This window comes from Bos mutus, chromosome 10, assembly GCF_027580195.1.
Source record: "Bos mutus isolate GX-2022 chromosome 10, NWIPB_WYAK_1.1, whole genome shotgun sequence".
NCBI classification, from domain to species: Eukaryota; Metazoa; Chordata; class Mammalia; order Artiodactyla; family Bovidae; genus Bos; species Bos mutus.
In genome coordinates, this window is record NC_091626.1 from 96,986,179 (window position 1) to 97,004,104 (window position 17,926).

General features: G+C 42.9%; 1 protein-coding gene across 2 annotated transcripts in view; it reads left to right on the forward strand.

Annotated features, from left to right (window-relative positions):
• ALKBH1 (alkB homolog 1, histone H2A dioxygenase) overlaps positions 1–8,891 on the forward strand; it is a 24,932-nt gene extending 16,041 nt beyond the window's left edge. Inside the window, exons 4-6 of one of the 2 annotated variants that reach the window (XM_070378443.1) lie at positions 1,005–1,095; positions 4,367–4,560; positions 5,441–8,891. In XM_070378443.1, coding sequence (XP_070234544.1) covers positions 1,005–1,095; positions 4,367–4,560; positions 5,441–5,870 — 715 coding nt within the window. In that variant the 3' untranslated portion in view covers positions 5,871–8,891. The remainder of the gene's footprint in view (positions 1–1,004; positions 1,096–4,366; positions 4,561–5,440) is intronic. The other variant, XM_005908415.3, reaches the window with a different exon arrangement.
• Positions 8,892–17,926: the final 9,035 nt, after the last annotated feature.

Consider the following 17,926-nt stretch of genomic DNA (forward strand, 5'->3'; position numbering starts at 1 on the left):
CTTACACTTATCTGTCATCTCCTGTCAAAATATAAACTCCTTAAAGCAGTCCAGTCTTTTCTGCTTTAAAGAGTAGTGGTTCTTAGATTAAAAAAAGAAGATTGATTAATGATGTAAATTACATAGAAAAACTAAAATGATTAGGCTTAGCATTCTTGTATTTTTAGATATTTAGAGGTAAATCAAACAAGCAGGCTTCTTTAGAAAAAGAGTAGTTAAGAAATTCTCTGATGGTCCAGTGGTTAGGACTCCATGCTTCCCCTGCTGAGGGCCCAGGTTCAGTCCCTGGTCAGGGAACTAACATGCTGCAAGCGATGCTGTGTGGCTAAAAACTAAAAGAGTGGTTAACCCCATAGATTTGATTAGATTATAATTGCAGAAAGGACACCTCCATTTTATAGAAACCTCTTGTGGTTTAAATAAGGTAATGTTAGAAACCAAATCAATTAAAGTGGCCGTTAATTGTTAGCTAAGCCTCAGGTTTTAAGTTGTTTTGTGGGGTTAAAGAAGGTATGTTAAACCAGTAATTTTTTATTGTATACTGTATTTTGCCAAATTTTTCCCCCCAAGCTGCAGTTCCAGGAAGCCACCATCATTCTAGACATAAAGTAGCTGTAATTAATCATGTCCTGCTTTCAGCCAACGAAATTGTAAATGTTCTATTAGCCAGATTTTCAATTATCCATAGGACTCTGTCCCATTTGCCCTGGACAGGTAAAGACATTTCTGTTGTCATTTTATCATTATTGATATTCTGGAGACTCACCCTTTAAAATTGATCCCATTCAGCAGAGGATTTAGAACCAAGGATTAGGAATTAGAAATGCTAGCATATTTTTGATGGTATTATATTCTTGGTCAACTCATTTATCTGTTCTAATTTCTCCTGAGGAGATCTTGGCTAACTGCTTATATAGATACCAAATTTAGACTCCAGGATCCATGCAACACACTATTGCTGCCATTTGCAATGAATAAATCATCTTTTGTCTCCAATTTTGCAGGTGTAAAGAAGTGAATAAACGGAGACCCCGCAGTTTGCTAGAGAAACTACGCTGGGTGACCCTTGGCTACCATTATAACTGGGACAATAAGGTACTCAGATTTTCTTGCTAATTCCATTGATTTTCATTTTTATGCTTCTTGGGCCCACATAGTTTGACTTCTTTCTGGCTAAGCTTAAAGTATCAGATTATCCATTTGTGGGAGGGTTTCTTTAATATATTCCCTCCTTTAAAATCCTTTTGATACAGAATCTGAAGAGGAATGAATAGTTTATCAAGAGAAAAGTACTTTTTCATGTGCTCTCAGATTATATTATTTCATCAGAATCCATTGATGCTTTCTCTGGGGAGGTTTCAGGGATATAGGTTTTTCTTTCCTGTATTCATGAGGAGTTTTCAATTATAATCTTTAGTTCCATTGTTATTTAGTGTTTGTTGATTATTTTTTACATAATATGTGCCTGGAGTGAAAGAAGCTCCATGTCCTTACAGTGTTCTCTTCCATCAACTCACAAAAGAACTTTCAAAATCTAGATTCCTTTGACTGCTATATAAGGTCTGTGCAGGGGAGAGATGGGAAAGAATGTCTGCAGTTAAAGTTCCATGTTTTCTTGAGGTACAATTTCTTCTTTCCTGACCCTTGCGCTTCGGAAAATGCCTCCTTTATCCCTGGCATCTCAGTGCCACTTTTCTCAGGTGTTTGCCACCAAAAGGACTTAATTCTGAGGATAAACTGAATCAAATTGGCATGAACCATCTTCCTACTAACCAGTTACTTAACAGCTCTGTAGTTTCAGTCAATCCAGCTTATGAATAAATTATTAACTACTCAGTAATAAATGTTGCTCAGAACTATTCATGATATAAGTCTTATTTTCAGTGATACAGCTTTAATGGAAAACCAGACATCTGTATTTGGGGAAATAGCCATGTGGTTTTCTTCTGGTTAGACAGCCTGGATTTGAATCCTGCCTTCAATATGGCTAGTGTCTAACCTCCCAAGACGATTGTGAGGATTAAACGATTAATGCCTTTATAGTGCTTACAGTAGTGCCTGACTGTTCTAAGCAGTTAAATTCATTAACACAATAAATGTTAGCTTTTTGGTTTTTAAGGTACTAGTTTTATTGTAGATACTGTTATTTCCCAAGGACCTCAGAGTTAGCCTCACTTACTAAGAAAAGCATGGTGTGAAAAGAGTCAAAACACACTGAATGGTTCATCAGAGAAAAGTGGAGGAGAATTAAGAAGCAAGAGCAGTGCACAGGGAATTCGGTCGGGATAAAAGCCCAAAAGCTGACTGTTCTGTTACAGCAGAGGCGACCCAGTGCTGTAAGTAGTTTGTCTTGGACTAAAGGAAGGACTAAAATGAAATGGTAGAGAAAACCTTCTCTGCTGCTGCTGCTGCTGCTGCTAAGTCGCTTCAGTCGTGTCCGACTCTGTGTGACCCCATAGATGGCAGCCCACCAGGCTCCCCCGTCCCTGGGATTCTCCAGGCTAGAACACTCGAGTGGGTTGCCATTTCCTTCTCCAACGCGTGAAAGTGAAGTCGCTCAGTCGTGTCCAACTCTCAACGACCCCATGGACTGTAGCCCACCAGGCTCCTTCATCCATAGGATTTTCCAGGCGAGAGTACTGGAGTGGGGTGCCATCGCTTTCTCCAAAACCTCTAACTACACTCATAATTTTGAGAAATTAAATAGGAGCTCTTATTTGTAGTACAGGAAAAAAGAGAAGAAAAAAGTAAAACAGATTCCAACTGAAGAGGCTTGGCCATCCATCAGAGACTTTCAGAAAAGTCTGATTTTTCTAATCAGATCTGAGGTTGATTGAGTAACAGGAGGACTGAGAGAGGAGCATCAGATCAAGGAGAAGTGTCGGCTGCTGCTGGCTCACGAAGCCCTCAGACCCGGCTGCTGCCTTGTTCTCAGAAATCGTGTGTGTTTTGTATGGAGAGTGTTCTGGCCTTTAAGAGTTGTGAGCCTTAGGTACAAAAAATAGAGGCAGTTCAGGAAGGTAAGTGTGGAAAATTACTTCCATTTTAAGGTCCTGACTTGACCATAGTGTAAGTCAGTTTAAATGTTTTGAGCATGTCAGCCCATCAGATTGACCATTGAAATCACAGGAAGCTATGTTGCAGACTAGTTCTTAATTGATACACTTTCTGCCTTCTGTCCCAGGATCCCATCCGGGATACATTACATTTAGTTGGCATGTTTCCATAGGTACCTCTTGGCAGTGACAGAGTTCTTAGTTGCCTTTTTACCTAAGAGAACTCTCATGTTTGGGATTAGAGTGGGGCTTCCCTGGTAGCTCAGCTGGTAAGGAATCCACCTGCAATGCAGGAGACTCCAGTTCAATTCCTGGGTTGGAAACATCCACAGGAGAAGGGATAGGCTACCCACTCCAGTATTCTTGGGCTTCCCTGGTGGCTCAGCTGGTAAAGAATCCGCCCGCAATGCGGGAGACCTGGGTTTGATCCCTTAGTTGGGAAGATCCCCTGGAGAAGGAAAAGGCTACCCACTCCAGTACTGTGTCCTGGAGAATTCCAGGGACTGTATAATCTGTGGGGTTGCAGAGTCAGACACGACCGAGCAGCTCTCAGAGAGAGGTGTGATTGCTCTGTACAGCTGACCCCGTGCGGGGTGAATTTGCCAGATCTGTCATTGCGTAGCGTGGTGCCTACCATATCATAGGTGCTCGGTGTTTTGAATTGGCTCAATATCAGATTGCTGGATGCCTCAAAAATGTGTGGCTATTAAGAAGACAAACTTTTACTTTTGTGTATAAAAAGCTTTATGTATAAAAGAAATGGGCTACAAGGATATATTGTGCAACACAGAGAATATAGCCAATACTTTATAATAACTACAAATCGAGTATAATCTGTAAAAGTTTTGAATCACTGTGTTGTACATCTGAAACTAATATAATGTTGTAAGTCGGCTATACTTCAATAAAAAAAAAAAAAAACTTTTCAGGGCTGTATTAATATTACATGTGGTAGGGAACAGACTTACGGTTGCCGAGGGGGAGGGGGTGGGGAAGGGGGGAATGGGAGTTTGGGGGTAGCAGTGCAGGCTCTTGTATATAGAATGGATAAACCAACCACAAGGTCCTGGACAGCACAGGGCACTATATTCAGTAAACCGTAATGGAAAAGAAGGTAAGAAGGAAGTAGGCATAGGTATAACTGAGTCACTTTGCTGTACAGCAGAAACTGACGCAACATTGTGAATTACTCAGTCAACGTACTGCATGTAAATTAGGTGATTTTAAAGTGGTAATTAATCGTATGCCACAGTTTTCTCTTTTCCTGAGATCATTGTTTATTTTTCTTATTTTCCCTGCTTTTATCAAAGAGATACTCAGCAGATCATTATACACCTTTCCCTTCTGACCTGGCTTTCCTCTCAGAGCAAGTAGCTGCTGCCTGTGGATTTCAGGGTTTCCGAGCTGAAGCAGGTATCCTGAATTACTACCGATTAGACTCCACACTGGGGATCCATGTAGATAGATCTGAACTAGATCACTCCAGACCCCTGCTGTCATTCAGGTGAGTTGGGTCTAGGGATTTTGAATTACCTTTTATCATTTTATTCCTTTTTTATAAAGCATTTTTAAGCTTAAGTAAATAAAAACATTAAATTTTTTAAATGAGTGAACTTAATAATCTTTCACTTCTGGGCATCTTAGAAATGTACTGTAAGTAAAATTAACATCGACTTTTTGGGTAATGACCAAGTTACAATTAATATTTCTGTTTAAGATGCATGGATTCTGTCTTTCATAATGAGAGGTATTGTGAGTGTCTGTGGAATAGATGAGTGGTAAAGACCATAAGGCAAAGGGAGCGATCTTTTTGAAACAGAGAAGAGGAAAGCACAGAAGCCCGAGTAGTTTACTCTGCTTGTCTCCCTGAATGTAAGTTTATATTTTTGCAGAGTGCTACATCTCCAGAGGAAAGTGCCTGAACAGAATCTTCTTAACTGCCTTATCTTTAAAATGAACAGAAATGATAAATATCTAGTAAAGAACCCAAATAAATTTTTATTTGCTTGTTTAATTGCTTCAATCTATTTTACAGTAGTTCTGTGGTCTCTAATAAGTTTAAATAGCAGACCATGGACTAGTCGCTCACAGACACAAACCAGAAAAGAAGGATCTTAGCACACTTTAAAAAGGAGGACTGGGGCTTCCCTGGCAGTCCACTGGTTAGGACTTGGTACTTTCATGGCCATGGGTCTAGTCTCGATCCCTGATTAGGGAATTAAGACCCCATGAGCTACACAGCACACACACACCCCATCCCAAAAAGAGTATTTGGAAGCAATGAGTATCATGCCGAAATTAGAAAACTAGTGCAGCTGGCAGTTAACTTTCCCAACCGTGGCTAACAACAGAAACTTACTACTGCGTGGTGTTTTACTTCACAGCTTCGGACAGTCTGCCATCTTTCTCCTGGGTGGCCTCAAAAGAGACGAAGCCCCCACCCCCATGTTTATGCACAGTGGTGACATCATGGTGATGTCAGGTTTCAGCCGCCTGGTGAACCATGCGGTCCCGAGGGTCCTTCCCAGTCCAGAAGGGGAAAGCCTGCCTGGCTGCCTCAGGACGCCTCTCCCAGCTGACCTCCCCAGAGACTCGGTGGTGGATCCCTGTTCTGTGGAGGACTGGCAGGTGTGCGCCAGCTACTTGAAAACTGCTCGTGTTAACATGACTGTCCGGCAGGTGCTGGCCGTGGGTCAGGACTTCCCTTTGGAACCCATGGAGGAGAATAAAAGAGACATCGCCACAGAAGGTTCCTGCCATCTGGATGATGACAATAGCCAAGTCAAACGAGCGAGGTTAAACCCTGACTGCTGAGACTTGGAGAGCCCATTCTTGTACTCCGACAGGTTCTACGGGAAATGGCTTTGCTGTTTTGTATTGCCATCGACTTTAGCACCAAGACAAGCTGAAAACAGAGACAGGGAAAAACTCATCATTGATCACACTGTTGCCTTAGAACTCATCCTGAAGAGGAAGCTGATTAACCGCTTTGTTAGAGAAGCGTTTGACATTGTCCAGTCCTGGTTAGGCTTTGGCGCTAATGCACGGAGAAGTCCGAGAAGGTCTGACTTTCCACAAGAGCCTTCTCAGCCTTGCCATCACCTTTGAGCGAGGTAGAAGTGCGTTTCCATGTCTCTGGAATCTTTAAATACCTCAAGTTTTGCTGATGGGAAACATTATTCTCCTTTCACCACCCTATCTAGAGATTTGTGGTAAAATTGTGGTTCCATGAACCGACCATTAGTCTTACCTTAATTCCAATCAACGTTGAATTCTTTGGACTTCTCTGGTCTTCACAGAAGAATCCTATACACATAACTGGAAATCACACCTCCTAGAAAAGAGATTAATCACAGCTATGTCTCTTGCCTAAAAGGTAAACACACATACACCCAAGGAAAGAGGAACAGTAGTTTCTCCAGATGTCTTTTGGGTCTGTAAACACTTCCGTTGGCTTTTAAATGCAGTTTTAATTGTTGGACTAAAAAAATGCTAAGGGTATTCTGTAACTGTTTTCTCCATGAATAAACTTACTCAATTTTAAATTAAAGATCGGTATCTGTGTTTGAGGGTGAATGTATCTGGGATTAGTTTTTTTCCTATTTTCAGTTGCATATTGTTCATGCTATTGAAGCCCTCTAGCTGTTTCTGCCCTAAGTAATCTTTGTAGCTGTCTCACAGGAGAGAATATTCCTTGACATTCTAGTCACTCTTTTGTTGTTGTTGTTGGATTATAGACAGTGTGGAAAATGCATGAAGCCCTGAGTTTTAATCTGTGTCCCCCCACTACTCACTATATCCTGAGCCTTTAAGTTACCTTATGTTTCTCTGGACCTCAGTTTCCTCATTCATAAAATGAAGATAATGTTCACTACCATCTTCCTAGATGGATGTTGCTATGTCAAACAGTAATGGAAATTTAGTGCCCCTTTCTAGGGACATGATATTGCCAATATCTTATTACTGTATAGACTCAGAAACACCCCAGCTTATCTGTGTGGATGACTGACCAGAAGCTGCTTTGTTACCTGCTGCTTGCGACACAATTTGCCAAACTTTGATTTCTCCTCTGTCCTGCCCTTTTTTTTTTTTCTTGAGTGTTAAATAATTGAGTTTATATTGTAATCTTTGGTGGGTTTTTTTTACAGGAATAAAAATTAACAGATTCATCCTTTATGTGTAGCTGGATTCTAAAATTAGTTCATAATAGGATAATTTTATATAATTAAAATTACCACCGAGAAAAAAAATCCCTTAAATTTTCCGTGATATATATTATATGAACACTGTGTGCATTATGTGTGACTCACTGAAAACCAACATGTCATTCAGTAAATCAGCAGTCAGCTTACCCTTCAGCATTTGAATAGGTGGTTCTTTAGTCAGCGGATTGTCAGATGAAGGTGTTGGCTCGTGGTCAGGGACAGTATTTTACAAACAGCGCGTGTTCAAACTGCTTATGGAGTGAGGTGCGTGCGCTGTGAGAAGCAGGCCCGCCAAGAGGACAGCAGGCCCCTCATCAGCCAGGCTTCCTCTAAGGCTGTGCCTGTGGACTCGTCTGGGAGGTGGAGGGGGCTCAGCAGGACTCTTTGCACAATTCAGTTCTCGTTTTTATGTATATTTACTTCTGTGAGGCACATATACTTGAAGATGTATGTAATGCAACTCCACTTTGACACAGGAAATTACACAACTCAAGAAAAAGGGAATAAACTGGTGATGACTCGTACCCAATTTTTAGTTGTCTACCAGAAATTTTCTAAGTCAAGGGTCAACAAACTAACTCACCTCCTGTTGTCATATGACTATGAATAGTGTTTGCATTTTTAAGTGAAAAGGGGCGGATTAGAAGAAGATTAGTGATACATGAAAATTATATGAAATTCTTGTCCATAAATAAAGTTTTATTGGAACACAGCCATACTTAATTCATTTACAAGTTATCTGTGGTTGCTCTCATGCTCAAATGACAGAGTTGAATAATTGTAACACAGACCACGTAGCCTACAAAATCTAAAAGATAGGATCCAGCCTCTGTGGTAAAGGTTTGCCAACAGCTGGAAAGGAAACCAGACCCCTCGAAAGGGACCTGAAAGCAAGAGAAAAGACCAAGTGGAGGATTTTTCTTTTCTTTATTATTTTATATAAAAAATGCCAGGATAGATATTCAGTGTGATCTGGGATATCTGCGGTGTCAAGAGTCATGAATGTTAGTTCTGGGGCAATTGCCACGCTAATACTCTGCAGGTGGGAAAGTAACTTGCTATAACCTCTGAGGCTCACTTTGGCATCCTGTAACCTGTAATGAATTCTGCATCCCAGTTTGGTCAGGGCAGTCCTCAGTGATGTTTCCTTTTCCTCTCAGAAGGGTTCTGGTTTGATGACAAATTATACGGTCGTCTTAATTATGTTTTAAAATCTGTACCACCTGACCCAGTAGATTTCACTTCTAGTTGAGTCTAAGGAGGTAATTAGAGCTGTCTGCAAGATTTTTGTGGAAAAACATAATAGTGAAAGTTCGAAATAAACTCCAGAGACAGGAGTCAGTTGATTAAATTCATGTATGTATTCAGTAAATGGTTTTTGTGCATTTTATTCTTTCCACAAAGCACTTGGCTTTGTGGTGTTTATTTCCTTGTGGAAATGACATAACCATACACTGGAGAACTAAAGCCGTTAAAATTCACGTCTTGGAAGAACAAGTAGAGATATGAGGAAATACTTGTATTTAATGAGAAAATTCAGTTATGAAACCATGCATAGTAATCTAATTCTGTACAGATTGTTTACTATTTTAAAAAAGTGGAAGGCTTTGTATACCAAAGTGTGGATGATGGTGGGAGTATAATTGATGTTTCTTTTATTTGTGCTTTTCTGTATTTCTAATTTTTTGATTGAAAATCTTTTAAAATCATTTTTAAAATACAGCACGCTTGAATTTCTTTTAAAAAAATACTGTCTTACCTAGTAGTTCTGCCTCTGCTTGAAATATATTAGAATATAAATCTTAGGACATAAACATTGTCTAACAAGAGGAGCTTGTTTGATGAAGCTGTTTTATGTAATAAGATACTATATAAACAATATCACGTTTTAGAGATCTCTTCAGTGATCAGAAGAAATGCTCGATATGTTAACTGAAAAACAGCTTAAAAACAGTATATACAAGCATTTTACCAGTGTGTTTTGTATGTGCACAAAAAAGGCTGGAGGGTTATAATATATCTTGCAGATTTTCTACAGCAGCGTAGATTGGTCTTTGGAAGAAGGCTTTGGGATGCGTTCTGGAAAGGGGCAGGCAAGGTGCACAGTGCACTCAGCAGCAGCAGCTTCGTAAAGTGTCTGCTTGCTAAGTGCCCTCATCAGTGCCCTTCCAAGCTCAGAGGGACCCATCAGGCCCAGAGGGATCTGCTCACTGCTCTTGGTTTATTATCTCAGGAGAGCTGCTTTGTTTCCAGCACCCTTCATCAGGTTTTTCCTGAAGGATCCCAGGCCCACAGTGAGACAGAGATACGTTCAACAGACAGACTCAGCAAGACTTGGCTTGCCATGTTCTGATTTTCCCAATTTTTCACTAAAGTGAAAGTGAAAGAGAGTGAAAGTCGCTCAGTCCTGTGCGACTCTTTGTGACCCCACGGACTATACAGTCCATGGAATTCTCCAGGCCAGAATACTGGAGTGGGTAGCCTTTCCCTTCTCCAGGAGATCTTCCTAACCCAGGGATCAAATCCAGGTCTCCCACATTGCAGACGGATTCTTTACCAGCTGAGCCACCAGGGAAGCCCAAGAATACTGGCGTGGGTAGCCTATCCCTTCTCCAGCAGATCTTCCTGACGCAGGAGTTGAACCAGCATCTACTGCACTGCAGGCGGATTCTTTACCAACTGAGTTTTCAGGGAAGCCCACTTTTCACTAAGCTAGACAGTAAAGAATCTGCCTGCAATACAGGGGACCTGGGTTCGATCCCTGGGTCAGGAAGATGCCCTGGAGAAGGGAATGGTTGCCCACTCCAGTATTGCCTGGAGCATTTCATGGACAGAGAAACCTGGCAGGCTACAATCCATGGGGTCGTGAAGAGTTGGACACGACTGAGCAACTAACACTTTGCTTTCAACCTGGTCTTAAGCCCTTTTCTGTTTTCACTTAATCTAAAAGGTTGGTTTATTAGAGCAGGGGAAAAAAAAATAAAAATCCTAATACCCTAGGTATATTCTGGTAAGGCAAATTAGACTGGTAATGAGGTGGAAAGGAGTCCAAGGAATGGTTATTGATCTCAGTGTGAGTGAAGGGCTGGCAGACATCAGTAGGAAAGACACCTCACCTATTTCCTCTGCTTCAAAGATTACAGTGGAAAAAGCAAGGCAAATCTAGTTTCTTAGCCTGGGTAGGAAATGTTTATTGATATTGCTTTTGATCAACTATCCTCTCCAAACTTGAGCCCTCATGAAGATAAGTTTGTTGGCTGTCAATTAGTTTTATCGGTAAAACAAATTTTTGACTATATCTGTCCATCCTAAAGGAAATCAGTCCTGAATATTCATTGGAAGGACTGATGCTGAATCTGAAACTCCAATACTTTGGCCACCTGATGCGAAGAACTGACTCATTGGAAAAGACCCTGATGCTGGGAAAGATTGAAGGCGGGAGAAGAAGGGGACGACAGAGGATGAGATGATTTGATGGCATCACCGACTCAATGGACATGAGTTTGAGCAAGCTCCAGGAGATGGTGAAGGGCAGAGGAGCCTGATACACTGCAGTCCATGGGGTTGCAAAGAGGTGGACATGACTGAGCAACTGAACAGTAACAATAAAATCACCTGGGTGAGGCCTACCTTCACTACCCTATTCAAAATCTCAGTCCCATTGGTGTTCCTCATCTTCTTTACCACACTCTCTTTTCCATAGGATTGATGACATAAAACTGCATTATAAGAAATAAGGAAATAATTTTATTGTCCCCCCCACACTAGATTCTGAGTTCCCTAGTTCTCTAGAAGAGTGGCTGGTACATAGTAGTTTCTCACTGTACATCAATACCTGTTGACTGAATGGGTGCCCGGTGTTGACAGGGTGTGTGAGAATGAGCCTGCATACATTCAGATCAGATCAGATCAGTCGCTCAGTCGTGTCCGACTCTTTGCGACCCCATGAATCGCAGCACTCCAGGCCTCCCTGTCCATCACCAGCTCTCGGAGTTCACTCAGACTCACGTCCATCAAGTCAGTGATGCCATCCAGCCATCTCATCCTCTGTCGTCCCCTTCTCCTCCTACCCCAAATCCCTCCCAGCATCAGAGTCTTTTCCAATGAGCCAACTCTTCGCATGAGGTGGCCAAAGTACTGGAGTTTCAGCTTCAGCATCATTCCCTCCAAAGAAATCCCAGGGCTGATCTCCTTCAGAATGGACTGGTTGGATCTCCTTGCAGTCCAAGGGACTCGCAACAGTCTTCTCCAGCACCACAGTTCAAAAGCATCAATTCTTTGGCGCTCAGCCTTCTTCACAGTCCAACTCTCACATCCATACATGACCACAGGAAAAACCATAGCCTTGACTAGATGAACCTTTGTTGACAAAGTAATGTCTCTGCTTTTGAATATACTATCTAGGTTGGTCATAACTTTCCTTCCAAGGAGTAAGCGTCTTTTAATTTCATGGCTGCAGTCACCATCTGTAGTGATTTTGGAGCCCAGAAAAATAAAGTCTGACACTGTTTCCCCTGTTTCCCCATCTATTTCCCATGAAGTGGTGGGACCGGATGCCATGATCTTCGTTTTCTGAATGTTGAGCTTTAAGCCAACCTTTTCACTCTCCACTTTCACTTTCATCAAGAGGCTTTTGAGTTCCTCTTCACTTTCTGCCATAAGGGTGGTATCATCTGCATATCTGAGGTTATTGATATTTCTCCCGGCAGTCTTGATTCCAGCTTGTGTTTCTTCCAGTCCAGCGTTTCTCATGATGTACTCTGCATATAAGTTAAATAAACAGGGTGACAATATACAGCCTTGACGTACTCCTTTTCCTATTTGGAACCAGTCTGTTGTTCCATGTCCAGTTCTAACTGTTGCTTCCTGACCTGCATACAAATTTCTCAAGAGGCAGATCAGGTGGTCTGGTATTCCCATCTCTTTTAGAATTTTCCAGTTTATTGTGATCCACACAGTCAAAGGCTTTGGCATAGTCAATAAAGCAGAAATAGATGTTTCTCTGGAACTCTCTTGCTTTTTCCATGATCCAGCGGATGTTGGCAATTTGATCTGTGGTTCCTCTGCCTTTTCTAAAACCAACTTGAACATCAGGAAGTTCACGGTTCACATATTGCTGAAGCCTGGCTTGGAGAAATTTGAGCATTACTTTACTAGCGTGTGAGATGAGTGCAATTGTGCGGTAGTTTGAGCATTCTTTGGCATTGCCTTTCTTTGGGATTAGAATGAAAACTGACCTTTTCCAGTCCTGTGGCCACTGCTGAGTCTTCCAAATTTGCTGGCATATTGAGTGCAGCACTTTCACAGCATCATCTTTCAGGATTTGGAATAGCTCAACTGGAATTCTATCACCTCCACTAGCTTTGTTCGTAGTGATGCTTTCTAAGGCCCACTTGACTTCACATTCCAGGATGTCTGGCTCTAGGTCAGTGATCACACCATCGTGATTATCTGGGTCGTGAAGATCTTTTCTGTACAGTTCTTCTGTGTATTCTTGCCATCTCTTCTTAATATCTTCTGCTTCTGTTAGGTCCATACCATTTCTGTCGTTTATCGAGCTCATCTTTGCATGAAATGTTCCCTTGGTATCTCTGATTTTCTTGAAGAGATCCCTAGTCTTTCCCATTCTGTTGTTTTCCTCTATTTCTTTGCATTGATCGCTGAAGAAGGCTTTCTTATTTCTTCTTGCTATTCTTTGGAACTCTGCATTCAGATGTTTATATCTTTCCTTTTCTCCTTTGCTTTTCGCTTCTCTTCTTTTCACAGCTATTTGTAAGGCCTCTCCAGACAGCCATTTTGCTTTTTGGCATTTCTTTTCCATGGGGATGGTCTTGATCCCTGTCTCCTGTACAATGTCACGAACCTCATTCCATAGTTCATCAGGCACTCTTATCTATCAGATCTAGGCCCTTAAATCTATTTCTCACTTCCATTGTATAATCATAAGGGATTTGATTTAGGTCATACCTGAATGGGTCTAGTGGTTTTCCCTACTTTCTTCAATTTAAGTCTGAATTTGGCAATAAGGAGTTCATGATCTGAGCCACAGTCAGCTCCTGGTCTTGTTTTTGCTGACTGTGTAGAGCTTCTCCATCTTTGGCTGCAAAGAATATAATCAATCTGATTTCGGTGTTGACCATCTGGTGATGTCCACGTATAGAGTCTTCTCTTGTGTTGTTGGAAGAGGGTGTTATGACTAGTGCATTTTCTTGGCAAAATTCTATTAGTCTTTGCCCTGCCTTATTCCATATTCCAAGGCCAAATTTGCCTGTTACTCCAGGTGTTTCTTGACTTCCTACTTTTGCATTCCAGTCCCCTATAATGAAAAGGACATCTTTTTTGGGTGTTAGTTCTAAAAGGTCTTGTAGGTCTTCCTAGAACCGTTCACCTTCTTCAGCATATCATCAGTGTTTCACACAATTTTGAGCCAGCACTTCTAGGTATCTTCCCTATAGAAAAGCCTGTCCAGGCACAAAATGATACATGTAAGATGTTCATTCCAGTGTTCACAACAGTGGAAAACTGGAAACAACCCAAATGTTAACCAGTGGGGAAAGAGTTGTTTGGATTATGGTTCATACACACTATGGAATATTAATACTATGGAGCCCTTCACAAGAATGTACAGACATGAAAAGTGCTCTCAGATATATTGGATATCTTGGTTAATGAAATTTTCAATAACTTTCAATTGGTTATTGAAAAACATGAAATGGTAGAATTCTATGTACAGTGCACCAACTAATATGTAAAAACTAAACACGACTATCGTCTGTAGATACATGTACCTGTGTGTAAAGATGGGAAAAAAGATGCATCCAAATGTAGTGGAAGGAGGAGGACGGGAAGGGAGTTTTTACTTTCTAGGTTTTGTGTGTGGTCTGATTTTTTTTTTATATAAGAACATATTTATGCACTACTCATAAATTTTTTAAATTATATAGCAAACCCTGTAAAGAATTGTATGCAGTAATTATATGAAAAATGGAGGAAATTCATCTTTTTTTCCCCAGACTCTCTGTAAGTTTCCTCTTATAAATAAGAACAGGTACTCTGTTAAGTGGACTTCCCAGGCGGTTGTAGTGGCAGAGAACCTGCCTGCCAGTGCAGAGACTCGGGTCCAGTCCCTGGGTCAGGAAGATAGATCCCCTGGAGGAGGCCATAGCAACTCACTCCAGTATTCTTGCCTGGAGAATCTCATGAAACAAGGAGCCTCACAGGCTACAGTCCATAGGGTTGCAAAGAGACACGACTCAATCAACTTAGCAGGCACACACTCTGTTAAGTGATGCAGAAAGCACAGTTTCAGCTACTCCCACAAAGATTTCTGGATTGGGTTCTCCAGGGGCTGACTAGGGAATGTATGATTCTATCCATCCAGGCAAGAGAACCAGCCTCCATCGTGTTTGGTTCTGTCCTGAGCTCAGGTGGCTCATCGCACCTGGAGACCTTATTCTCCATCCACCATGGAAACACCAACGTGGGCTTTGGTTGCTAGGGCGGTAAATAGTCAGCCTGAAGGTTGAACCAACTGGTGAGGGCCACAGTCGTCCTCTGAAAAGGATTACTATATTCTAGGGATGTTACTGGACAGATGAAATTGAAGTCTGCAGGGCCCTAAATTTATTATCTGTTAGCTCTGTGGTGAGGGAAAGCAGGAGGAGAGACCAAATCTGCTGTTTGGGGCACACTGGTGTGCGTTCGTGCACGTCTACTTTTCCTGGGCATAGCACGTGTTCCCTTTTGTTAGGTGTTAACTGTCCTATCCCCAAAGTGACATTAGGCCTGAACATGTGCCCAACCCTTGGCCAGCTACTCCCACTGCTCCCATCAAAAGGAATCAAGCACTTCCTCGGAGTGACCAGTTAGAGACCCTACACACTTTGCTTCTTCATTTTTAGGTGGTGTTCAACACAAAGGCTCTGGTCTCAACAGCTGGAAAACACTCAAGTAACCACCTTGCCTGGGTTCTGGCCATGGACAGTTCTTCTCTTACCTCTGAAGACAACCATGCCGTGTCTGTGCTGTTATCCAACTAGTCCTGCCTTTGGAAGGATCACTCCAGTGGTGGAAGGACTGCCTACACGCGTTGAAGAAACACCGGCGTTGCTGCTGTCAGGCAGGCGGCAGCAGCCCTTGTTATTTATTAATCCAGCATCTCTGCAGCATGAGTCACTGTGTTTTGTGAATGTGATGGGCACTGTTTCTGCCCTCGGGGCTACAGTGAGTGGGAGAAACACCTCCGTGAACAGGTAATTAAATATGCCGTGATGAGCCAAGAAAAGGGTGCAGCCGGAGGGGCATCCAACAGAGCTGGGAGGAAAAGGCTTCCAACAGGAAGGGACATAATAGCTGGCGAAGAATGAGCTGGCCTCAGCTTCACTACCCTCCCGTGCGGCTAAAGACCTTTTATTATCTCTATTGTTTCTTTGGTCTTATGGGAACAAAAGCGTCTGGAAACTTTTGAGGACCTTTTCACACCTTAATAGTTTATGATCCGGTAGGATTCATTCATTCTATTCACAGCCCTTAGCAATGTCTGCTGTCATACCTTTTGTTCTCTTATGTGGGTCCTCCAAACAAAGAGCTAAGAGCAGGCTTTCCTTGTGTTGTTCACTGATAATTCCCTGACATCTAGAATATTGCTTGTATGTGCATGCATGCTAAGTCACTTCACTCATGTCTGATTCTTTGCAACCCTATGGGCTGTAGCCTGCTAGGCTGCTCTGCCCATGGGATTCTCCAGGTAAGAATACTGGAGTGGGTTGCCATGCCCTCCCCCAGGGGATCTTCCCCACACAGGGATCGAGCCCAAGTCTCTAAGACTCTTGAGAGTCCCTTGGACTGCAAGGAGATCCAACCAGTCCCTCCTAAAGGAAATCAGTCCTGAATATTCGTTGGAAGGACTGATGCTGAATCTGAAACTCCAATACTTTGGCCACCTGATGTGAAGAACTGACTCATTGGAAAAGACCCTGATGTTGGGAAAGATTGAAAGCGGGAGAAGAAGGGGACGACAGAGGATGAGATGGTTGGATGGCATCACCGACTCAATGGACATGAGTTTGAGTAAACTCCAGGAACTGGTGATGGACAGGGAGGCCTGGCGTGTTGCAGTCCATGGGGTCTCAGAGTCGGACACGACTGAGTGACTGAACTGAACTGAGAAGCCCATTGCTTGTACATAGCTGCTCAATAAAATACTGTTGAATGATGGAAGAAAAATTTCCCAGGCAGCCTTTTGTGAGGGATTTACCGTTTATCCTGAGCAGGGATGTGGCTAGCAAAGGTACTTCCAGTGTCATCAGCCTAACCCTATCCAAGTGCTCCTCCTGCTTTAATGAGGAACCATTCCGCTGTAAGACACAAGCCTATCAAATTACGAAAAGTACCCAGGGGCAGGAAATGCAGAGCCTCTCTGAGAACTGCTGCTGCTGCTGCGAAGTCGCTGCAGTCGTGTCGGGCTCTTAGCGACCCCACGGACTGCAACTTACCAGGCTCCTCCGTCCATGGGATTTTCCAGGCAAGAGTACTGGAGCGGATTGCCATTGCCTTCCCTGAGAACTAGAGGCCGAAAAGCCCCCGGACCACAGCAGCTCCCATACTTCCTCCCTTCCTCTCCCTCCCTAGTCTCTGCCTGTGTCTGCTTCCTGGGATGGCAGACCTTTTTCTGATTTTCCTTACACAGAGCTGCCCCTGAAGTTGCCCCTTCAGCCTTCCAGGTTGGATACAAATAGGTAATTAACCCGGATCCAAACTGCTGGAAGAAAATCTGCTCAATATTCTTCTGATCCCTCGTGGTCCCCGGTCTGGTCAGCAGTGGCCAGAGATGCTGGGACACTTTCCTCATCAGAATCAAAGGTAGGATACAGGACTTCCCTGGTGGCCCAGTGGTTAAAGAACCTGCCTTTTAATGCAGGGGACACAGGTTCGATCCCTGGTCAGGAGCTAGGATTCCACAGGCTGAGGAGCAGCCAAGCCCATAGGCCACAACTACTAAGCCCATGCGCCCAGAGCCCTTGCTCTGCAACAAGAGAAACCGCTGCCATGGGAAGCCCGAGCAGTGCAACTAGAGAAAGCCTGTGCACGCCAAAGAGCCAGCACGGTCAGAAATAAATTAAAGAAATCAAAGGAAAGATAATGGGTGGAAGGAAAGGAAATGATTAGTGGAAGAAATGATTGGCATCTCTACCGACATGCATCGTACAAATTTCCTTCTAGAATGAAGTGCTGGAGAAAGTTAACCCCAGATCACTAGACCAGGAGATAATAGAAGGGGGAACCTATCCATGGCTTTGTCCAAGCCCCTTCACCAGAGGTTATACTCTCAGGGCTCCCCCAGACAAAATTCATCAGTTGCCCCCGTGACATCCCTGCTGCTTGTTGCCTCTTGGGCTTTGTTGAAAGGTGGGAGATGGGGGTGAGTCATCTGCTGCCCCCGCAGCTCCATTGCTTGGGAGACCAGAGGCGACTGAGGCGCTTTCAGCCAGAAAAATATAATTTAAGGCCTTGGCATCTGGCTGGGAGCAGAGAGCTATGTTGCCATGGCAATGCCTCGCTTCATTTAACAGCAGCATATCCCCAAGTTTGGTCACATCCACACTCAGGCACATACAGCTCCCTGTCTGCGGCCCCCACGACACGCACACACATACCTCTGGCAGA